At 43.1% G+C, this 25525-nt stretch overlaps 1 protein-coding gene across 31 annotated transcripts in view; it reads left to right on the top strand.

Annotated features, from left to right (window-relative positions):
• The window catches only part of RBFOX1 (RNA binding fox-1 homolog 1), a 2485439-nt gene that overhangs the window by 2410070 nt on the left and 49844 nt on the right, over positions 1–25525 (top strand). For all 31 annotated transcript variants that reach the window (XM_073015143.1, XM_073015144.1, XM_037989528.2 and 28 more), the window contains one exon: positions 15167–15299. In XM_073015143.1, coding sequence (XP_072871244.1) covers positions 15167–15299 — 133 coding nt within the window. The remainder of the gene's footprint in view (positions 1–15166; positions 15300–25525) is intronic.

The raw sequence follows: 25525 nt of genomic DNA on the forward strand, positions 1-25525 counted from the left end.
GTCTGTAGGCCAGATTGGTAAACTATGGCCCTCATTCTCACTTGAAAGGGCAGAATATGGTAACTGGCTGCTTGGGGGTGGAAATAAGAAGGAAAATTCTTTTAAGTGTGCACTCTCGTGTACCTTTTGCACTTTGTAGCATTTTATCACATTTTTTTCTTTTTTTCTTTTTTTTTTTGAGACAGAGTCTCGCTATGATGCCCAGGCTGGAGTGCTATGGCGTGATCTCGGCTCACTGCAACCTCCGCCTCCCGGGTTCAAGCAATTCTCCTGCCTCAGCCTCCTCAGTAGCTAGAACTACAGGTGTGTGCCACCACGCCTGGCTTTTTTTTTTTTTTTTTTTTTTTATTTATAGTAGAGACAGGGTTTCACCATATTGGCCAGGCTAGTCTTAAACTCCTGACCTCAGGTGATCTGACCACTTTGGCCTCCCAAACTGCTGGGATTACAGGCTTGAGCCACCCTGCCTGGCCCATTTTATCACATTTTAAATGATGTAAAGTAGTACATAAAAATAGGTACCCTTTTCTCTTGGTACCTATTAAGATCAAGATACTAGTTGGTCTTGATTTATATGATACAAAATGATCTTGACTTCTATTTAATCAAGATACAAGGAATTGGTTGTTAATTTTGCTTGCACAATGAACAAATCTGGTTTCAGAGGCTTAATTCTGTTGCCATTAGTCTAAGACCTGCCCCAATTTCCTTGGGCAAAATGTGAAGACTCCACTGTCTTACCCAGGATCTTCTGTTTGAACTGTTTCCATTTCCATCCCCCCGACACTTTCAACAATGCTGGCTGTAAAAGATCCTCTGGGCTGGACCCTTCCGATCAGGGAATCAGACAGTGCTTCCCTTTTGCTATGGTTCAGCATTATGGTGGCAGCCTACCTGTGTCCTCTTCGTCGTTTTCTCAGAGGTAATTCCTTCTAGTTTTTAGTCCTTTGATTGGGGAGGGGGTTGAAAGACGTTACTTCATTCAACCAATCTTTATTGAATTTTTTTCCATATGCCAGGTACAATTCTACTTCCTGAAAATAGGCTATGAAGATAGTGTCAATTTGGCTTCTATTATACCTATATTCTTGCCGGAGACACATAATAGACAAATATATATAATGTTGAGGTTTCAGAATTTCAAACGCAGTGCTCCTAAGGATATTTGGGAGGTAACACCCAACAGGAGACAACCTCTGTTAGCACTGCCATTGGGGTGCCTCTCAGTAGGTGAATTAAATGTCCTCATTTTCACCATTATTCAACACTGTAGACAGATGCCCTTTGCTACTGAGATCCTATTTGCTTCACCAAACCCATGGATTGAGGTGTTCTGAGACACCTACTAGGTGCCATGCTCTCCCTGACAACTCACTCATAGCACTTATCTATTTGATGAAAAATAGTTGCCCACAGCATTGCAGAATTATCATCCAGCTACGTCCCACCCACCAATGGTAAACTCCAGAAATCATTCTTTCTCCATCACTGAAGCACTATCTCTGCTTTTTCTCCATCTGCTCAGCTTTTCTCGTGACCCAGCACATTTGATTAACAGATCATTTCTAAGAGGCTTTTACCAGCTATGATCTTAACGTAGTTATTCCACCTGGATCACAGTCCTCAGAATAGGTTCATTTGTATTTTTAATCCCTGCAACCACTACCTGCCCCCCCCTCCCCCCAACTTTCTTCATCCGTGTGTTGTTTCTTTGGCTGAGTAGTAATCATAACCCACTTTGTTGTTTGTCCTTTTTAACCATTTCTAAGAAAAAATTAAAGCCACCAGTTGAACGTCTCACCCCCCAGTTGTATAAAGGGAAAGTTCTGCAAAGAGGCAGCCACATTTCAGGCAGCTGCTATGCAGCTCTCTGTCGTTGCTTGAGTTATTAATCTCAATGCAGAATGGCGGCTTTCATCTTTTTCAGATGGGTGTCTTGCTTCTGCAAAAGGCCGCCAATTGCAAAAACTACTATCCCGTGGTGTGCCCCCAAACATCTTATTTGTCTTGATATTTCTTTCACAGAAATACATATGACAGATAAGGAGTCACTAGAGGATGCGTTTGCTTTGTGTCAGACAGATATTAAAACAATAAACTATGTTGCCCTGGGATTCCAGTGCATACACAGCCAGAGAACAAGGCCGAGATGAGATGTTTCGGAAAGGCAGCGAGGCAATTGTTCTGGGGGAATTCCCTGGAAACCCAAGTCCTGTGATAGCACTGACAAGAAGTGTTTTTTAATGCTCACATTTTCTTAAGAGGATCAACTGGCTGGTGCAGCTCCTGCATTTAACTCCTTGACAAAACTCACCCTCATCCAGCCTCATCAGAGGCAAGAGAAATCCTCCGATAGTTTGAGAGGCTTATTTTGAGACTATTTTTTAAGCACTTATCTGCCCTTTATTTGCTTCCCCAAACTAATGTGGATTGAAAATTAAAAATAAGAAAAAAAAAAGGGATTCATTTTACATTCAGAGCTCTGAGCAGGTAAGTTGTAGGCACCAATGGCAAGATCTTGCTTGGTTCTTGGAATGTAAAGGACGATACGCTGATGCAATGGAGCAGGTGCACATTCTCAAGGGTCCTAGCTTTGTAAGTTGAACCAAGCCCTCTCTGGGTCTACAGAGCTGGGAATGAACAGCTTAGGAAGGGAGAGGCTGAATCCAAGGGCACTCATATAATTCAAGAGCTGCAGCAATCATTCTTTCATCAAATACCAGCCTGCTTGGATAGAAACGTGTCCAACCATAGAGGTGGCTGCTTTTTCCCTTGCCTTATTTCTCTTCCAGAATAAATCTTCTACTCAGCGCAAAGACCATGAGCAGCTCAGGTTGCCTCTCATTGAAAGGAAAGAGAGCCTGGTGTAGTTCATATAAACCCAGTAATGTAAGCATGTGCTTCAAACACCATTTTCTTAAATCATGTTTTTATATAAAAGAACTGTACCCAAAAGCTATTTATCCCTACTGGAGAACTTGGGAGCAGTTAAGAAAATGCAGTTTCAGAACCAAACACCACACCACATGTTTTAGATTTATCTCCTGGAGTTTTGTTTGAATGCAACATAGGCTCTTGATGCCTAATTGCTTTTCATACGAAAGCAAACAGCAAAGTCACAACTATCTATGGGTATCTATTATCCCTACCCTTAGTATTTGCTGCAGGAATCTCAAACGTTTCCAAAAGATTGTTTTCCTTTTTTTCTGGCAAGTCCTAATTCCCACTAGTGGTTTTACAACATTTTTCTTGAGCTACAGCGTGATTTAGTGAAAAGAGCTGGATGCAGGAAAGTCTGGGAGTAAACTGTCATGGGAGACTAGTGCCGTGACGTTGGCCAAGTTTCCTTGCCATGTAAATAGCCATGACTACCTACCTATGAGCCCTAAATGAGATTGCTGTGCAGAGTCCCTCAAGGCTGCTTGAGGCGTTACAGCTCCTCAAATGCTACTCTTTCTTTTTCTGGCTCAGAAGCCACCTTCTCCAGGATTTTTTAAAGTCCACCAAACCAGATGTGATGGTATACTTTTATATTCCTAGCTACTGTAGGGGTTGAGGTGGGAGGATGACTTGAGCCCAACAGTCTGAGATTGCAGTGAGCCATAACCACACCACTGCACTCTAGCCTGGGCAACAGACTGAGACCCTGTCTCAAGAAAATAAAGGTCAACAAAGAAGCTGGTTTGGATGGTTTACATTAGTCCAGTGACTGGATTGGTGGACCATTCCTGAATGGTACCTTCCTCAGTCTGTTCTGTGTAGGTGTTTTGGAGGCTCTGGCTCAGATATCAGGCAGATGATCCCTAGGCTCAGACAGTACCTGTCCTCCAGGTTGCTTTGGGCATTGATCCAAGGATCAGGACTCTTTTTTTAAAGTCTGAAAACTGATGCTCAAAAGCAGATGGCCTCAGCACTGACAGACAGATCAGCTATCCCCACAGCAATGGCTGGGAGTGAAATGAACAATACATGTGAGTCTTGTACCCATCCCTGTGAGCCACCATCAGCCCCCTCTGAAGGCTTCATGTACAGGAGCTGCGTCAGCCCAAGAGAACCATGGGAAATCCAGCCCAGCATAAGGAAGCTAATTTATTTTACTTGCCCTGTTTCCTACCTGGAGAGGCAATTCACCGAGCTTGCTGTTTCAGCCAGCTGTTAGATAGAACATGAATGATTTAACAATTGAACCTTTAGTATGTATATACACTGGATAAAGTAATTATATAAGTTATTTGTGGGGTTTTTTTTGTTGTTTTTTCCTGTGGTTTCCTGGGAAACAACATGGTTATCAGTACAGATTTTGTGAAAGTAATAGATGATGACGAATTGCTTCGTCCACATTAAAATAAATCTCAGCTCTTCAGGGCTTTGTCTTCTCCTTCAAAGGACAGAAAGCACCTTCGCAAATGCCTTTTGCGGTTTTGCCAAGTCAAACACTCCAAGATTGAGACTCATTCTCGTTTTGCCAAATGAAATATTACAAAAATCCTGCCCGGGGGGGAGATTGTCAATACCTGTGAGTAGGCAAATCACAAATACCTCTTCTTCACAGTAAAAGCATATCACCACACATTTAGCAGCCTTGACATTTGCTTCTTGTATGTTGGATTAATCCAGCCATTTTAACCCATGAGGAAAGATACAACCACTAACTTTGGGAGATAAGCAGGAACAGCATGGCAGTTAGTTACCACCAAGTCTACTGCCTTCGCTGAGACACACGAAGACCTTACATGATCAAAGAATATTCATGTGCGTGAATGGTTTGAGTGCCTCTTGCTGTTGCTTTTTAATTTGTTCAGTTAGAGAACTTTTCTCCTTTGGGAACACCAGACTCGTTGCTCAGAGTTAAATCCTGGTGTGCTCATTGCATATGTTATTTTCCTAGATGACTTTTTTTTTCCCCCACAAAAAGGAGACTTACTTCAAACCCAAGTTGTAAGGTGGTATTTGATAACATATTTAAAAAGCAATTATATATAGAAAAATGTGCAATAGCCCAAAATGTTATGAAGGTTTCTTATGCAGATCTTTCAAGGCTTTAAAATGAGTTTCTCAGTCCAATCTCCCAAATTAAAAATTTCTAGTTGAATTTAGTCATAAGGAGCTAATTATTGTGACAGTAATCAGGTTTGTGTTCAACTCCACCTATACTCACACTGTACTAGTGCAAACCTGCTATGTCTACAGAATCTGCATTCCCAGTATTTTGGGGTTGAACACCACCCGCCCCACACATCAAGATGTGGAGGTAAACCCTAGTGGCAAAGGGAAACAGGTTGCCTTTGAACTCTTATCAGGAACATAAATCAGTGGTGATCCCTACGACCGGCATCCAATTAGCAGAAAAGGAACAGTGCCTTTCCAGGTGTCTCGAAATCTCAGAACATAAGTATCTAACAGAAGAAATGGCAGGCACACACACACAGACCCTCCAATGTCTCCCCCATCCCCCAACAAGAAGCATATTGAGATCTCTGGGAGACTGCCAACAGATTCCCCTGCAAATTAACCCAGTCCATGATGAATTGGAGCTGGCTCTGTCTCAGATGTGCTATGGATATAGGGAGACAATGTAGCAGCTTGTACAGGCAATAGGAGGGAATCCAAACTGAGACTCTCTAAGAAGCAGAGAGAGAGTAAAAGTAGAAAGCTTTTCCCCGAGTCTGACTGGAGTTGCCTTTATGTTGCACAATGGATAAGATCATAGGCTCTGTGGTGTCAGGCTGCCTTGGTTCAAATCCCTGGGTGAGTATCTGAGCTGCTCTATACCTCCATCTCCACCTCCAGGAAAGTAAAGATAGCAACAATCATGGTTCATATGGTTTTGTGAGACATTAGTGGGTTAATCTCCAGGTCTGGCAATTAGCAAGTGCTAGTAAATCCTAGCTGTTATCATCATGCAATTGAATTTTTCTCCACCTGATAACGGAGCCTCAGTGGTTGGAATTTTGCCAACTGCAATCACATCGTTGGTTGAATTACTCTGGTTATCACCGCCTGGGTTTTTAGACAAGGTCGGTCCAGGATCCCTTATCACTAACTCCATCACCAACCCAGAGTTTCTCTGGGAATATGCATCCCTCACAGGCAGCTCCTTAGCAACTCTCATGCGTTTGAGGATTGGCCACCCATTTTCTTTCGTAGCTGAAGGACTATGGCATTCTGAGGTCATCATACACTGTAGTCAATACACACATCAATGATCACCTTGTACTCAGTCATCTTCTAGGTGTTGGAGCACAGTAGGTACCAACAGAGTCCTCAGGACATCCCTAGAGAGAGATGTATAAGGAAGTTGAAATCAAGTCAGGTGATAAGAAACTAATGAGAAGGAAAAAAACAACAGGGTAATATGATGGTAACTGGGAACAGTTGTAGGGGTCAGGAGATATGAGATTAGACGAAGAGGTAAAGCCTTTGGAGGGAGCAATGTTGGAACTGAGAACTCAATTTGGGAGTCAAGTTCACTGTTAGAGACTGGACAAAAGAGAATCTGCAAAAGCCACTGAAATGCAGCCAAGTGAGGCTGGAGGAAAGAGAGACATTTCAGCCTCTTACAGTCTTATTCCCGAAGTGTAGCTGAAATCGAGGTTTAGATCAATATATTCAGATTGGACAATCAGGCCAGTACATTGTCACCATCTTTTCTTCCCCACGTTCAAAAATGCGCATCTCTCTCCAAGTTCACATTCCTGCCAATTCCTTCGACGCATCCCAGTCAGACCTATAACAGCCTAGAAACTTCTGGGTAATTTGGATTTGACTAAAACTTTTGTACCATGACGTTATGTAAAGAGATTCAATTATGGTGCGCAGTGTTTTGTGAGTAACTACCGCCCATAAAAAGTTAATTAATCAGGGCTGTGTCAATTTCCTCGTGCCATGTCAATTTGCTGCAAGGTAATTAATCACTAATCACCCACCAAGCAGCAGGCCGAGGGACAATCCACGAGTCATTTATTGTCTTTCCCCAAATAAATGGCACGCGCAGCCAGGAAGAAACACATCTTGCCTTTCATAATATTTTTATCGACACTTTTGCATGTTGTAATAGACTGCAGCAACAAGCAGCTGCAGTTCAATGGAATATGAATATTAAAGAAACAAATGAGCGGAGATTTATAGGACATTGCGTTTCTGTAATGTCAGTGTTGAGATTAAACCAAGCAAATGAACAGTGAAAAATTACTCTTCCATGTGGAGAATGGTGATTAGACTTGTACATTAATTAGAAATTTTTGTTTTCCTATTCAATGCATTTCAAATGAGGATGTCCTAGAAGAAACTGTTTGTCCAAAATGTAGATTTATTCACTTCTAAACAGCAGTATTTAATATCAACATGCATTTCATACTGAAACAAGGGTCGATCCTAAATGTGTGTTTCAGGGATAAATGTATGTGGGTATGAGAACTGGAGATTCGACAAATTAAGTGGCCATTTTGGTCTTTTTATTAGTGACTGAAAGGATAGAACCTTTTCTCCCCCACCCTTTTTTTTTTTTTTTTTTTTTGCCAAACTCTGAAATTACTGGATTTTTTTTAAAAAAATGAAAAGCCTTTCCATTTTTGTTTGGAGCCAGAACTTAACAGGCTCCATCATGTTAAAATTTTCATTTAAGGCCATTTAAAGAGCGTGACCTAGTTGCGTGTAAATTCCGTGTTATAAACCAATTTGATGTACCTTGAGATTCGTTCTGAAAAAGGAGGAAACATTTTGCCATGTGGAAAAAAATCAGGTTTTTTGACTCTTCATTGTGATGTTCATTGCACGATGCCCTGCCTCTGAAATTGCTGCTCTATGAGCTATGGCTGGTGGTTTATTTCGCCTCAGTATGTTACCTATTACGCCCCTTCTTGATTTATGGTCCAGCACATGGAATGGGAGTTCCCCCAAGGGGAATCCTGCAGAGCCATCAACCTGCTGTTGAAAGCGCATCTGTACCCCCAGAATTGTGTATTTCCTATCATAAATTACCCACAGAACAATTTCACCCCAAATTTGCATGAATCTCTCTCCGTCTTAAAACCTTCCAAGGGTGGGGAAATGTGTTATTATGGAGAAAGGGAGAGGAGGAGCGGGTGAAAGAGAGCCCCCCTCATCCATTCGGATGCCCACCTTTTGCAGGGCATCTGGCAATCTCATGCAAATTCAAACCAGCACACAAACGCAAAGAATAATTGCCCATTAAAGCGGTTGTATATTTTTATGGCTTTGATGCAGAATCCACCCCCCTGTCGGGTTTTGCATCTGCTACTCTTCCATCTCTCCCAGAGCTCTAAAACTTTAATATGCAGTTTATAACCCTCAAGTATTTTCCACTGGTTTTGTGTTTCTTCTCTTGGGATTTCCTGGCTGGTGAGATGATCTCATTTGTGTTTATTTTCGAAGTAAGCACCATGTTCGTAAGAGAGGAAGAGAAGACACACTCATCACTGTAAATACATCGAGTGCAGGGCTCATTAGAGGTGGGAGGTGGGGGCTTTGTTTTTGAGGGGGAGACGGCAGTTAGCAGTTGACACTTTAGTAAATGGCCCATTTGGCTGGTGGATACACCCACACGTCTTCCGTTTTAAAATGTTGATTTGCCGTGATACTTGAGCACCACCACAGCGTGCCTCTTGTTGCATCCCTAAAGCTTCCATTTCATCGAGTTCCATGGGACAGAACTACTTATTCCCAAGAAATGAGATGGTTACTCCACTAACCTCCCTCAAAATACGCTCTGTATATAAATCTAGCTGAAGGGTGAGAGTGGGTGAGCTGGAAATGCTGATGTGTCAACAAGATGCTCAATTGGTATTTTCTTCGAAAGCTCTTGCCCTGTTTTGAGAGAAATTCATTTTTAGCTTATGAGCTGCATCCAATTTGTGTTGCAGTGATACCAGATTTTTCTCTTTGATTCATGTTGGATAAGGCTTCAGAAGGAATCTCTTCATTACGATGAACCTATGGGTTTTGTCTCCCTCATGCCAAAAACTAAGGATTTATACTATATCCACACATCAACCTGCATCCTTTCCACTGTTCCTTATTGATGATCTGCTTACATGTGAGTTAACTTCAAGTTGAACTAGGAAATAAAAAAAAAAATCAAACTTCCAGTGTTGGGGTTTAGAAATGACCATAGTTGGCTGTCTTTCCTCCATAACTTTGTTTAAATTAACAAAGAGGCATTTACAAACATTGGATAGGGCAATGTTTGACTTTTAACATTGATTTAAACATTTTATTTCATATTCTAGAAATGAAGAGAACATTGTGAGTTTCCACTGGGCATTTTGCATTGGCTTGATTAAATATTCAGTCATTGCCCATTTACTGGATCTAGACCTCTAAACTATGGTATTTGGCGTGTCTGGATCCAGACATCTAAACTGGGATAGATGACATAGCTCTCACTCAAAATCTAAGTGCCATACCTCAAAGTAAGCATGTAAGAGGTTTCTCTATGTGGTCAAAAAACAGTTTTAGTCTTGTTTAATTTGTATCTGAATTGTATGGCCAGGTAGTTATCTCGAATATATATTTCACCATGTTCCAGAATCCTGCAGACCACCACACCTGTAGGCAAGTAAGAGAAGCATCCATTCTTCCTTGCTGTGCTGGGTTTTGTAAAGGAAGTGTGACAAACAGTTGTGTGTGCGCATGTGTGTATTTTGCCCTCGAAAGGGATTATTTGTGTTAGTGGCATGCAAAGAAAGCCATGCTGTCCCTAAACCAACCAGCAAGGGAAAGAAAAAAAATTTTTTTTGAGACCGAGTCTTGTTCTATAACCCAGGCTGGAGTTCAGTGGTGCAATCTCTGCTTACTGCAACCTCCACCTCCTGGGTTCAAGCGATTCTCCTGCCTCAGCCTCCCAAGTAGCTGGGACTACAAGTGCACATCACCACGCCCAGCTAATTTTTGTATTTTTAGTAGAGACAGGGCTTCATCATGTTGGCCAGGATGGTCTCAATCTCTTGAACTCATGATCTGCCCGCCTTGGCCTCCCAAAATGTTGGGATTACAGGTGTAAGCCACTGCACCTGGCCAGGAAAAAATCTTCTAATAAAAATGGGAGAAACACAGAAGGCACAGCTACAAGTCAGACGAGTTTGGCATTATCAAGATTGTTATTTTCTGTGGTTCCTGGTTGCACACAATTATTTGATTCAGGGACTGTTGTGGCTGGGTTGTCAGACAGCATTGTCTGGGGTTGGTTATATGGAAGGAGAGACATGATGAAGACCTTTTAATAGGTGTTACCTGTCTGGGGCCAAAACTGGAGTCCTGCTTTTCCCCCCAAACAAGAAACAATTTCAAATCCCGATCGTGTGCTGCCATCGAGGAGAATTTAAATGAATTGAAGGCTCTGATAATTCCAAGTGCAACAGACTTGGTCCAAGCAGCCTCCCCTTGCTTGCTTGAAATCATCCTCATTCAAAATCTGGTTACTTTTTCAGAGGCAGTGAAACACGTACAAGGGTAGAAATGGAAATTATCTTTCTAGGGATTGCGACTCAATTTCAGTTGTATTACAGGAAAGGGGTTCCTATCCAGACCCAGAGAGAGAGTTCATGGATCTCGTGCAAAAAAGAATTCAGGGCGAGTTCACAGTGCAAAGGAAAAGCAAGTTTATAAAGAAAGTAAAATGGGGAAAGTACAGCTACTCCATAGACAGTAGGGTGTTCCCAAAAGTAAGAAGAGGAGCACTTCCACCCCTAGGTATGATACTTGTTTCTATAGGACAAGAAAATAAGATCATGGGGAAATGTGCTCTGCTACAAGGGTTTGTGATGAAGGATTAATTTTCTTAATTACTATATTTTGCAAGAATCGATATTATCTTTAAAGCAAAATTAGGAATGCTTTTCTGTTCTTGAGGTATGAGGATATCAGGACAATCCCAAGTCGGCGTCTGTTTAGTCAACATTATCAATCTGTTTCCTTAACCCTAAACATCTAGAGGCCAGGAATACCTAACTTTCTGGGAATGCAGTCCAGCAGGTCCTGGCCTTTTTCCTAGCCCCCATTTAAGATGGAGTCGCTCTGGTTCTAACGCCTCTGACAGTTGTGTTGCTTGTATGCTGTTTATCTGCAAATTCTGGGCAGGTCACTTTGTACATAGGACAGTGTTATGGAAGGTGGACAGTGAAGAGGTGGTGGCTGTACTCTCCCAGAAGGAAGACAAACATTGGTTAGCCACCGACAGGGTGGTACCGGGCACAGTATTAGGTACCTGATACCTGCTTGGTGCTAGTTACTCATCCTAATCAATGAGCAGAACAAATGGAGATCACCACCCTTATGCAGCTTGCATGCACACACCAGTGAGAGTCCTACCTTCATTTCTGATCCAATACATGAACCAGGGGAGAACAGGGCAGCCCTCTTTAGAAAAAAATTCCTAAAAAAGAGTGAAAAGGATTGTAATGAAGGCGGGAATTAATAAATGAAGAGAGAGGAGAGGAAGAAAGAGGGAGGGGAAAGAGGAGGAGGGAGAAAAAGGAAGAGGAGGAGGGAAGGACAGGAAGGAGGGAAGACAAAAGAAAGAAAGAGGGAGGGAAGGACAGGAAGCAAGGAAGACAAAAGGAAGGAAGAAAAGAGGGAAGGGAGGAGAAAGGAAGGAATAAAAAAGGAGAGCAGGTATAAGGAAGGAAGGAAGGAACTTAAGAAAGAAAGGCAATGTGATCGATGAGCATTTTTCTAACTAGAGATTTCACCAAAAGGCCCCTTGGCCAGCCCTAGATTAACAAGAAAGAGACCACTGAAAATACCATCCACCCAGTACACTTGAATTCTCCAGCCCTTTCTCCGTGAAGCCTCTGGCCCAAAGCATGACCTGTGGAACCCTTTTGTTTTAACCAAGGGTACTTGGCCTTTCAGGAAGGCACTGTTTAAACGAGGAATTGCTTTGCAGTCCCTTCCTGTGTTCCTTTCACAAAATAAGAAGTCCCCTAATGTGCCCTGCTTGAGGGAGCCCAAAGAACCTCCTAGGAAGACTTGTAAATATCCTGCCATCAGGAAATCCATTTTCTCCCAGTAACAAAGAGGGTACAAAATGGAATCCTGGCTCCATGCTCTTAACAGCACGTGCTCCCCTCTGTCTCTTGCCAAGCTTCTGTTTCATGTTATATCTCAACATCTAAATCCTCCAAGAATTATTGTAAAACCTGCTTGTGGCTGAGAGGGAGCTTGTCTGGCTCATTCGGCTCCATAGCCAGTGATAATGAATGGGTCAGCATAATTACCATGTTTCCTCACACAGGCAGCCAGCTGCTCTGCCAGATTGTGAATTCTTCATTTTCTTTTTTTCAAAATCCAGGGTGTTCCTCTGAAAACTTAATAGTTGAACTGCGGCAAAACAGATTTGGAGTCAAAGTCACTCCCACTCATTTTCTCCCCAGTCCTGAAGCAAGTGTCTCATCTCTCGTTACTTCTGGGCTTTTATGATATTAGGATTTACTCGCATTCCCCGTTAAGACCCCACACCTCTCTGCAGTTTCAAGCGTACCAGTTGCCATGCGATCCAGGAAACTCAGGTGTTAGGAGCTGGCAAAAAAAGTTAAATAAAATGGCATAATCTGTCTTTAGCAACAATAAAAAAGTTAAAAATAACCTTTATGGTCTTCTCAGGTACAAATAGAATCATTCTGGGTTCTACAATCCTCGTATTTCACCCACATTGTGAGAGAAAGATGTGGTAGAATCCATAGAACAGGACGCTGTTGTACCTTTAAGAGCACACAGAATTCCAGATAATAAATAGCCTGTTGGTCTTCACTTTGGTCAGGTTCAGGGATTTTATTTGGGTCCTTATAATTACAAGAGTAATTCAGAATGACTTCTGTGGCGAACCCCACCCACTCCCTTCACCCACCATGTACGTACAAACATATCCTATCTATAGGTGTAGGTATAATTCTTGGAGTTCTAAGTGCACTGCATGGCCAGCCTGTCCAACCTCCTCGGTAGTAGCCGGGGCCTCCAGTGAGGCTTCTCGTGCACATTTTTTTCCTTCCAATTCTTTTGCCTTTTTGCTCCTTCTGCAACCCTCACCTGGGTCCATGCATCAGTGTGCGTGGAAAGTACTCTGAATAATGGGAAGACGTAAGGTGGAACGCTTCCACTCCTGAAGCTGATGGTGGGAAGGGGAGAAGCTCTTCTTGGCAATTTGGATAGAGGGTGGAGACAACTTTAACATGAAATGAACTACAACCCCTGCCCAGTGAGAGGTTTGCTTTTCTGCAGAAAGCCTGGAAAAGGACTTTGGATGTGCTGGATTAACTAAGAGTGCTTCCTTCATGGTGGGCCTTTCTGAGCGTTTACCTTGGGTCTCCTGAGACAGGGACTTCCCAAATGCATTTTTTCAGGAAAACATTCTCCGTGGACACAGTTTGGGAAACATTACCTGCTGCTTAGTGAGATGAGACAAGCGTAGTCAGTATGGCGAGAGCACTGGGAGGGTTAGAGAAGCGAACTGAGCTTGAAGGCAAAAGTGGTTTGCTGGCTCTATGGGCCCTGGTGAGTTAGGATTTGCATGAGATGGGAGGAAGGGTATCCCAGATACAGGAAACAGCATTGGTTATCCCGGGGCTGGGGTAATCATCAGGTATCCTCCATGCACACTTTGGGAAACACAGCTTGCTGCTTAGTGAGATGGGACAAGTGTGGTTAGAACGGTTAGAGCACTGGGAGGGTCAGAGAAGCCAACTGAACTTCAAGGCAAAAGTGGTTTCCTGGCCTCATGGGCCCTGACGAGTTAACGATTTGCGTGAGATGGGAGGAAGAGCATCCCATATAGAGGAAACAGCATTAGTTATCAGGGGTCTGGGGTAATCATCAGGCTTAATTCCCGTTCCTAACTCCTCCTCACCTCCTCATCCTGCTCAGAGAATTCTACCCAAGGGAAGATATCCCTGCCCACATTCTTATTTGAGACAGAGTCTTGCTCTGTCATCCAGGCTGCAATGCAGTGGTGCCATCTCAGCTCACTGCAACCTCCACCTCCCAGGTTCAAGCAATTATCCTGCCTCAGCCTCCCAAGTAGCTGGAATTACAGGCATGCGCCACCACGTCTGGCCAATTTTTGTATTTTTAGAAGAGATGGGGTTTCACCATATTGGCCAGGCTGGACTCGAACTCATGACCTCATGATCCACCTGCCTCAGCCTCCAAAAGTGCTGTGATTACAGGCAGGAGCCACCATGCCCAGCCCCACACATTCTCTTAAGATTCGGGGTCCCAGACTTCTCCCATATTTGTAATCATGGTGGTTGCCTTTGCCTTTAAATGCTGCACAAGAGTTTAGCAGGCTTATGAGATGTTGGTAATAAGCTGTTTCTCATGGCATGTGTGGTTTGTGCACTCACGCCACATACATGTGTCAGTGGGAATACTTGAATTAGAAGTTTTAGCAGATGATGTCTATACATGAAGGAAACTGTGGAAAAATAGGATGGGGAAAGCTATGAATAAACAACACTCATGTAGTTCGGCCCCAGAGATTACTAGCAAGACATCACACATCTTGCAATCTGCCCTTTTAAAAATGTGTTTGTGGGTTGGCCATGTTTGGTCCATGTAATCCCAGCACTTTGGGAGGTAGAGACAGGAGGACTGCTCGAACCCAGCATTTCACAAAACCGGCCGCGGCAACTTAGGGAGACCCCCATCTCTACAAAACATTAAAAAATAGAAGCATGCTACCACGCCTGGCTGTCTATGGTCCCAGCTACTTGGGAGGCTGAGGTAGGAGCATCACTTGAGCCCTAGAAGTGGAGGGTACCGTGAGCCGTGATCGCACCACTGTACTTCCAGTCTGGGTGACAGAGCCAGTCCCTGTCTCAAATAAATTCATTAATTAAATACTGAGGCAGTGAGCTTTTCTCCCGTTATTTAGAATTCGTTGCAAATGTTTGTCAGTCACCATATTCTCCTGGGCAAAGGGCCTACTGTGTTAACTACCCATCCTCTCTGGAGTCCAACCCTGGCTACTGTGCTGCTTTCTGCTTTTTAACACCTCCTGACTCTGGGAAGCAGGCGGGGGTCCTGCTGAAACTCTGTGCAGGGATAAGGGTTCCCGGGACGGTTCCCTCCACAGCAGGGTGTGTATCTGACAGCCTGTGCTCGCTCTCTCTCTCTCCCCCCCCCCCCCCCCCCCCCGCTTCTTGCCCTGCAGTGCCAGGCTTCCCGTATCCAGCAGCGACCGCCGCGGCCGCCTACCGAGGGGCGCACCTGCGAGGCCGCGGCCGCACCGTGTACAACACCTTCAGGGCCGCAGCGCCCCCGCCCCCGATCCCGGCCTATGGCGGGTAAGTGGGGCAGCCTCCTGGGCGGGCCTCCCTGCACCAGCTCTGCCTCCCCCAGAGGCACGGAGCTGTTTGTGAGCGCATGATGGTCTTGATTCCCTCCCCCCCGCCACCCCCAGAACTGCCCCCAGCATGCAGCCCGGCGCGCACCTGCAGTGGAGCACCTTGCTAAGAGTATTGAAAAATGAGTGTAATTTGTCCTGTCATGGTTGGTGCCTTTAAGCACTCTACATGTCACATGTTGTTATGTAAATTCTCTTTGAGACTGAATGCTGGAGAACAGAGAAATGGTTCCAGTCAAAGATGTATTTCTGATGATTGCAAACATCTGGTTATTAAGGAGGTTGGACCACATTTGCCCCTTGAATTCCTCCACAGAAAGACGTGAGGTTTTCATACATAAAAATCACTGGGGTGGTCTTGCTCCCCTCCCCAGGGTTATCTTGAGCTTCAAGGTTGTCTAACCTTTGCCTGCAAAGAGAAAATTAGGTGTTGAGTCACATGCAAACATACACTAATTAATGAAATTGGAGTTAAGATGCATTGCAGTTGCATTTTTCCAAAATGGCATGTGCCTTCCTTTCTCCCTCTGTGGGGACAACGCAAATTGGTTTCCCATTGCCAGTTTGGTCCTTCTGTGCATGGACTTTGGTATTGCCAGGCGAATATCAAGGAATGGTGTGAATGCTCAGTAAAAGGAAAAAAAAAAAAACGGTACTGGCGTGTTAGGTGGCAGTCTTGAAATGCTAGTCCCTCTGTCCCTCTTTTAGGGATCCTGCTCGAATATTCTTGCACCTCTGCAGTCCGGGAGAGAGGGATGCCTCCAAGGCAGTGGCCCTAGACCAAGGGACATTTGCAAGGTCTAGAGACATTTTTGGTTGTCACAGCAGGAATGGAGAGATGCTATGTCCTCTGCTGGGTAGAGTCTAGGGATGTTGTTTGACAGTCCCCAACAAGAAAGAATTACCAGGCTCAAAGTCAGTCGTGCTACAGCTGGGAAACCCTGCTCTATGTTAAATTCAGCAGTCCCCAAGAGAGTCTGGCATGTGCCTTCCCTGGCCAGTGACTGGCTTTCTGGTGTGCAGAAGAAAATAGGACTGCATTTAAGACTGTGTGAAAAGGGTTAAATGCCCTTTTTATAACTCTGTTGCTTGCAAATCTTTCAGAAAATCTGTATTAGTCTAGATCATCTATTATACTCATGACAAAAAGAAACACTTTTTCATTATGTATTCATTCCAAACCAGAGCATTTGAAATGTTTCAAAAATAAACACAATAAAATAGTAAAAAAAAAAAGAAAAAGAAAAAAGAAAAAAAAAGAAAAAGAAAAAAAAAAAGAAAAAAAAAGACTAGGTAGATCAGGGAAGGGAAAATTAAGGAATAGTAGTATGAATGTCCAGCAAATTTCTTGTGTAGTCATTAGAATTGGGCCAACTTTGAGCTTCTTGGACAAAACAAGAGTTATCTCTATATATACACATATTGTAACTGAAAACATGGTGAATAGTAACAAACAAGAATCAATTGGCTATAAATTCTCCCTAGCACCTGTCAAATATATTTGCATGTCTTAAGCCTTTTATGTGACCAAGCACTGAAGGAATTGTTGATAGTGTAATTTTTAATCTCTGGTATCACAGCATTGAGCCCATTTTATGGATCCCGAAATGCAAAAATGAAGATTATTCCCAAGGTCATGTAATGAGTTATGAAGGAAAAAGAAAATCCGAAGTTACTTTTGGGCTCATGTAATTACTAAAGCAAGATTCATAAGTTATAAATGGAAAATTGCACACTTATACCACATTCATTTGAAAATTGTTCTCAGTACATGGCAACTGAAGTGTTTTGGTATATCTACCGTCAGTATCTCACTACTATATTAAACAGCAAAAGAAATAAAGGAAAATTATATGGCTTATCCTCACACGAACAATTTATAAACATCTCAGAATCACACACCTGCTGTAAAATCAAAATTAGCTAACTTTTAATGAACGTGCTCTTTACTGGGAATAGCCATGCGTAACTAATTAATGCCATGTTCACCAGGGAGAGACACAACCATTTCCAAATGATGAAACAGTGTAACTACTTGGGATGAAAATTAATTTTAATATTCCAGCAATATCTGTGATCAGTTTGGTTATAATGGTGGATTGTGCCCCCTTGCTGATAATAGTATGGCTAGAATTCTAAAGCCATACTTGGAAGCAAGATCAAATTTTCAACAAAGAAGTAGAAGCCCCAGCAGGATGGAGGTTGCAAGCATTCATGTGTACAATAATCTATTAGGGCAAGGTACTGGTCAAAAAGAAGGAAATTCATCGGGTTGCCTGCGTGTTTCACTGGATTACAAACTGCCACGAGTGAATTGGCACGGAATGAAAAACTTTGAGCCCAACATCTTAAAGGTTTCCTTTTCCTCTGGAATAAATGGATTAGGCTGCAGGAGATGGCAGGGGGATGGTTCGTCTTGGAAAGGAAGAGAGCAGAGTGGGACACAGGGCAGGAGTTGGCTGAAAGAGTAAGGACCCCTATCTTGTGTTCAGTGACAACAAGTAGCAAAGAGGTTGGAAATACTTGTTTTCAGGACATAGCATCATCAGGATTCACGTGGTCCAGAGAGTGCATTTTCTGTAGCCTTTTGTCTCTGAAGTCCTTTGGAGGAAAACTTCTAGATTTGACTGATGTCTTTACCCCAGCCCAGTTCAGCTCACCCTATGGCCCTATGACTGACACCTATTGTGCTTCAGGGCACTGTTGTGTGCTAAAAGAGACAAATGGTACCTTGAGAGGTATTTCTTCTGGTTGGGGCAGGGGGTGACATACAAGCCAACAATTTCAATAAACATGATAAGTGATACAAGGGGGTATTGTGTGAATACCAGGGCAAGGTCCTTAGTCTAGCTTGGGTGTTTACAGAAGGCATCCTAAAAGAGAAGAAATAGGGGATACATGTAAGTCCAAACATTTCCTAAATTGCCACAGTGAAATCTTATCCTGTGACCCCTTCCCCCACCCAACACCCCCAAGCAATCTCCATCTTTTCTAAGATGTCACCTAACAAACTGCATTTAAGGATTTATTGTTTCCACTGTCACCAATTGAAGGCATATGTGCCAACCTAAATCTGTTCTTCCTGAGGTATCCAATATGAATCTATATTGTTACTAAAATACCAGTCAAAAATGTATCCTAGGTCCATGCATGGCTTCAATTTTCTTCCTGGAATATTGAAGAAAATAGCCTTTAGAATCTCCATGGCTACCTTTGTGGAAGCTTGGGTGACCCTTGGAGGTATCCAACAAAGATAGTCACAGAAGTAGAGTCCCTAAGGATGCCCTACATTCATCAATTTCCTTTTCTTAAAAAAAAGTTTGAGACGGAGTTTCACTCTGTCACCCAGGCTTGAGTGCAATGGTGTGATCTCAACTCATAGCAACCTCCAACTCCTGGGTTCAAGCGATTCTCCAACCTCAGCCTCCCAAGTAGCTGGGATTACAGGTGCCCGCCACCACACCTGGCCAATTTTTGTATTTTTAATAGAAATGGGACTTCACCATGTTGGCCAGGCTGGTCTTGAACTCCTGACCTCAGGTGATCTGCCCACCTGGACCTCCCAAAGTGCTGGGATTATAGGTATGAGCCACCGTGCCCAGGCATTCATCCATTTCCTTTTCTTGATTTGCCTTTTCCTTCCATGTCTTGATATTTTCTGAAGCCCTTCCAGGCAGCTGAAGAACACAGGTAATAAAGAGGCCCTGTTCTCTTTTGTCTCACATGCCTAAATAGAAACCTCGTGGGACATTAACACATGGTGATTCCTCCAAGGGTAGGGACAGTTGTGGACCATGGTGGGATCATAGGTACAAGTGGAAAACCCTATACCAAACCAATCAACTCCCAACTGAGTCCCCAAATGCCAACATCAAGTGAATGAGACTGAGTGAAGAGTTAGAAAGTAATGTGTACATAGGTCTACATAGTCTATGGAATTTTACAGTCCTAGGAAGACACTGGATTTAAGGTGAATAAGACTGGGCCCGAATATTCTACCCATACTGGCTTGGATAGCTTACTTAACGTCTATAGAGAGTTTCCATAAGAGAGTGGGGATGTATCTGCCCCCCGTAGAGTTGATAGAGGGTGAAGTAGGGAAATTCATGTAAGGTGACAACTTGGTCCGTCCTGTGACATGCATTCAGTGAACTGTGCCTGCTGTTCTCCAGGTTGATGAACTTAGCGACTTTATTAACCACCCCTAGTCTTCTTTCTCAACATCCCCTTTTGCTTGTGGTTGAGTACACAAGACAACCCCATTGTCTCTCCCTCTATGCATTATTTATCTTTGCTAGGGGGCACGTGCAGTTTCACAGACCTCCATTTCCTTCAAGAAATGGTTGAGGCATTTCCACTGCTTATGGAATATGTAGATTGCAAATACAATATTGAGTAGGGAACAGAGCAGAGTCGAGTTTTCCTTATTTCTCCTTGCCTTTGATCCTGGAGTCAATTTGATTCAGAAGCCACAATGCCCAGTCCAGCTTCCTATGATTCACATTTGGGAGGAATTACCCATCAGGTAATTGCTGTTCAGGGAGCTCACAAGCTGATTATCTATGCATCAAGACGGCAAGTGGGGGCATTGGAGAGAAACCCTATAGACTTAGTAATCTCTGATGTTAGAAAACAGCTAAACCCCAATCCCCTCCCTATCAAAGAAGAACTCCATGAGTACCTATTATGTACCATGCATATTTCAAGGGAGTACAATGGGGTGCTCTAATGGAGCATCACATGTGTTGTTTTTGAGATGGAGTCTTGCTCTGTTACCCACGTTGAAATGCAGTGGTACAATCTCGGCTCACTGCAACCTTCTCCTCCTGGGTTCAAGCAATTCTCCTGTCTTCAGCCTCCCAAGTAGCTGGGGTTACAGGCACATGCCAACCACACCCGGCTAATTTTTTGTATTTTTAGTAGAGACAGGGTTTCACCATATTGGCCAGGCTGGTCTCAAACTCCTGACCTCAAGTGATCTGCCCACCTCAGCCTCCCAAAGTACTGGGATTACAGGTGTGCACCACCACCCCCTGGCCGTGTTTTTATTACTATTCTAAGCCTAAGCATCTAGTGTCTGCTGTAGGCTTTTGGTTTTGGTTCTCTAGGTATCTCTGAGCAAGATTTTCTGCGCTTTCTCAGGTAATTGTCATACATCTGTGTAAACTTCCCAGAGTTACCCTTGAGAAGACTCTATACTATTTGGGGTATATGAAAGATAAGGCAGTATCCCAGGAGAAAACTTAAAGCTGGCCAGTGGAAGAACAAATTGACCTTTTGGAAATGTTTTCAGGTTAAGTCCTAAAAAAGCCTCTGACAACAGCCTCTGGGACCATAAGCATATCTTTCTGTGTATAGATCAGCCATGCTCTCTGGGTTTTATAAGTATCTAAGTCCCCAACCTGTATTATCTGATGCTTAGGAACTTTATTCATTTAACATAAATAGCAGGAACAAAAGTCATCATTACCCATTCTCAGAATACTTTACACACACAGGTGTCCAATCTTTTGGTTTCCCTGGGACACATTGAATGAATTGACTTGGACCACACATAAAATACAGACACACTAACTACATCTGATGAGCCAAAAAAAAAAAAAAAAAAAAAAAACTCAATGTTTTAAAGAAAGTTAATGAATTTGTGTTGGGGCCACATGCAGCCTGTGGACTGAGGGTTGGACAAGCTTCCTTTGCAAAATTTTTATAAAGTGTGATTTCTTATTTGCTAGTTTTAAAGTGTAACCCAAACAGCCTCTTAATAGAGTGAATTTATAGACAAACATCATGAATCAGTGGTCTTTAAAGCCTTTTTTTGGAGGAGAGAATGTGAAAAAGGCGTTTTCAAAGTGCCTTTAATAATCTGATTAAAATTCTTTAGGAAAATGTGTATAAACACACCACATACCCACAATTCTCTACAAATGCCAGCAAGTTTCTGATAGCCCCTGATATCCATTAAAACACAGTGGTATTTGAACACATTAGAAAGTTTATTTTCTAGTGGGAAGGGGCCTCAGGGTGGAACAATTGTGAACAGCCTTTTCTATAAGAATATACTTGTGGTTGTATATATTATATTACACAGGCAGATTGTATGGTTTGGGCATTTCATGTATTTTTTAAAGTAAACTAATTTTCTATAGTGCAATCACTCCCTGCTTGCATTCATTCAAATATTTAACTACTGCTATTACTTTTCTAAGAAAATAAGATGTGCATTTGCATTATATCCTTGCAAAAGCATATTTAGTCCCAATGTGATTGACAAGCAATACAATTACCTTTGCATGGCTAGACGTACCATCTCTGCATTGAAATAGGACTGCCCCTGTTTAGTGCACGATGGTAACTCCCTTCTCTTCTAACTGTGCTGTGTTTATCTATAGCTGCACCGTAGACATGGATCCCTGTGCCTCTTTCCCTACATATCTTGTATTTTAAGTGCAGCTGTTTGACGAGGCTTTAAAAATTATTTGGATACATTTTTGGAAATTAGCATGAGGCTTTGTGATAAGAGCTTTCCTGTAACCAGCTCCTCCATTAGAATATGACCTCGGAGGCTGACCTTCAGTTTTGTCTCACATGTAAAGTAAAATAACACTTGGAGGATGGTGTTGCATAGAGCAGTGATTCTCATTTGCCTGGGACCAGTAGCATCAGCATCATCTGTTAATTTGTTAGAAATGTAAGCTCTTAGATGCTGTCATCCAGATCTATTGAATCAGAACCTGTTGACTGGGCATGGGGCCCAGCCATCTGTGTTTCAAAAGTCCTCCAGGTGATTCTGATACACATTCAAGTTTGACCACCACTGCCTGCCATAGTACTTAAGAGTTTGTGCTGTGGAGCCAGACTCCCTGGGCTCGAATCCCAGTTCAGTCAATACCCAGCTATGTTTCAGTTTCTACGTGTCTAAAGAGGCGATCATTTTATCCATCTCATAGGGGTGGTTCTGAGGACTGAGTGGGATTATGAGCACAGACTATCTAGACTAGGGACTGATCCATGGTAAGTGTTCCACAAATGTGAGTAATGGGACTAATGGTGCTCGTGCTGTTACTATTAGGGAGAAAAACTGTTGGTAACATTGGCTTCCCATTACATGGCTTTATTTCACATTGCCAGTGAGGATGACTACATTGGTTCCACATTTTTTAGAGCTATCCTAAAGATAGATCACTTGTCCTTTCCACTTCTCTCCAATACATGTGCACTTTGAAAACAAGTAATCCCTTCACGATGGGGTTTATAATGGCAGCTACAATCATCTTTTCGCTGTGAAGCCACCATATTTAGACCCTAATGCTAGACATTTATACCTTCCCCCCCGCCAGCCCTCCAAGAATCCCGGCCATGGGTCTTCCAACCATGGGTCTTGCCTTAGCAGTACCCTCGCCCCGCCACCCTTTGCCTTGGCAGCTCTTCCCTCCTCTCTACTGAGCCAATGCTTTGAAGTTTCTATGCCATTTGCTAAGCCTCTCTCATCTCTGCTGCTGGCCTTGCCTCCTTCCGTTCCACATTCAGGGGACCTCTGTTGCTGTCTCCTGCAGCCTCTATCCCAGCTGTGATTCTACAGTTTTGTGCATAATTTGTGACTGTGTGTCCCACTCCCTGTACACTCTTGGAGGGCAGGTTTACTGAGGGCGGCTTACTTCTTCAGTCTCCATGCCTTGGCATAGTAGCTGGGGTACAGAAAACTTTTCAATAGAGAAGTAGTACGTATGTAGTTTGAGCTTTTCACAATGAGAAAGCTAGACCAGTTCTTCTTTGGTACAATGTCTCATCAATGTGGGGTGTCGGTGTCCCCCAAGGAACTTTCCATAGCCCACGGCGGAGGACAAAGCATGGTGATCAGGTTACCCTACTGAGCAGAGACTTCTAAGAGCAAACATCACGGCATGTTCTTGCCTCACCTCTGGGCAATGTTGGTACAAATAGGCTTGACATGGAAGCACAAAACTGGCCATGGTGCATAACAACTTGTCTTAATGAAAGAAGGGATCAGTTTCTTGGCTAGAGCTCATCCTCAGCCACATCATAGAACCCCACTCTTGGCCCACACATCCGTGCCGTGTGCCCTGTTGGAAGAGCCTCCAAGGCCTGGACTCAGTTCTTTCCTCTATTTACAGAAAATCAGAGACAGATGAGGTTGTACCATTGAGATCTTTAGGAGTCATTATTTCCCATATTTAAAGGTATATGTTTCATATTTGGTGAAAAATATATTGTGTTTACTTCTAGACTGCTTTTCTGTCTAGTCTCTTGCCCTGGTCTCCTAATTCAGGTCCGAGTCTCTTAATCATAATTTCTCCTCCATTGACAACAGTCATCGATACTGTATAGCCAAATCAGACAAACCCGAGACTCCTCCTGACCCATTATTGAATTCTACCTCGAGTTGATAAAGCAATGACTCAATCTCCTTCTGACACCTTCTCATGCCCACCCTTCCCTCTAAAATATGAGCCCTATTTACTCAGTTATTGTACATCTTCTAGGTAACAAGCAATGTGTCAGGAATTGAGACAGAATGTTAGTTAAGCCACTGGATGTAGCTTTTAAGGTGCAATGAGTCACATGCACACATACCTTTGATGTGAGGCAGAAATTGATGAGTGACTCAATAAGAATCTGAAAAATGATGCTGGCGTTCATAATGGGAAAAGTCACCCAGCTGCAGGTGGACACTGGGTCTCAGACATGGTGACCCTGTTAGAGCTACAGTGTTAAGGATGATGCCGCCCATCCCTTTGCAAGCATTATCTTACGAAACCCTCCCTTGAGGTAGGCACTTACCTATTTTCCCTTTTTAACAGATGAGTAAGTGAGATTCAGATATCTCATGTGATGTGTCCAAAGGTACTGAGCTATTGATTGAGGATGCTGCATTTTGACTCAGATGCCCCTGTGCTTCCCATCTAACTTGGCTCTTGAATGGTCATCTCACTGCTTTTGGATGAGGATACTGGAATAAACGGCATTGACAGCACAAGGCATTGCACGTGCAAGGGCATGGCAGCATGAAAGAATGGGATGGAGCTGTTTTGATATGGCTAAGTGATAAGCTCTGTGGTTTGGGACCCAAACTAAGTATTTGTGGCTCACCTCTCTTTCATCAGACCTGTTCCAAGTCCTGTTGGCAGAGGGTGACTCTGCCTTCTGACACCCCCCAACTGACATTCTGTCCTTTGTGTTGGAAATGTTGAAAAAGAATTCAAAGTATAGCTCAGGACGCTGCACACCTCAGCACCTTGGATTGGGGCTTTACACCACTTCACAAGTGCTTTTGTGAACTGTAGCCCTCCAGGATCAAATATGAACAACAGCTGAAAGCTATTTCTACCAACCTCCTTAGTGTGTGAAATCCCTGCCACATTTTTAAGGACAATGGTACTTGGAGTTTAGTCAGTTGACTCCAGAATACTCTGAGAAGCACACTAGAGTGTTCTCCAGCAAACCAGTGTCACAGCCGCGTGTGTGTGTCAGTGCTGTGTGTGTGTGTTGTAAAATGCCTTCCCTTGGCTCAATATGCTTTGCTTACATGTGGGTCCACTCTGCTACTGAAATCTGCTGCAAGCCTTTGGTATTACAGTTGTGTTTCTATTAGAACCTCAGCCTCATTCAATAGTGGGGCTCATCAGTCCTTTGCCAGAATCATAAGTCTTCTAGAAACGTCATGGGAAGGTATTGGGGAAGATTGTAAATCACTGCGATCCTTTTAAAAATAGGCGTTTAGAAAGTTTCATATGCAAGATGCCTTGTGATGCTTACAGAAACCTGTGAAGGCTACATATTATTCTTGTTAAACTCATTTTCATGCTTAAGAAATATAAATCAGTTTCTTACGACCACATAGCTAAGAGCTTCTTTTCTTGTTTTTTTTTTTTACTCAAAGTATACCAAAAACCTTTGGAGAATCATTCCCTAAGCCCTGTCCCCAGCCCTCTGAAGTCTCTTCTTTCTGGGATGGTCACTATATGGGTGGCAATCAGAGAGCTGCTATCAGATTGGACTTGTTCAATCAAGGTGTGGGACTTTGTTTCGTCTAGATATAATTTATGTGAACAGATATTCACATGTATATACTCCTGGTACATATAAGTACACAAATACATAAATATCCCAATACACATATGCACATATACACATGCACATATACATGTT

Source organism: Chlorocebus sabaeus, chromosome 5 (assembly GCF_047675955.1).
Source record: "Chlorocebus sabaeus isolate Y175 chromosome 5, mChlSab1.0.hap1, whole genome shotgun sequence".
Lineage (NCBI taxonomy): Eukaryota > Metazoa > Chordata > Mammalia > Primates > Cercopithecidae > Chlorocebus > Chlorocebus sabaeus.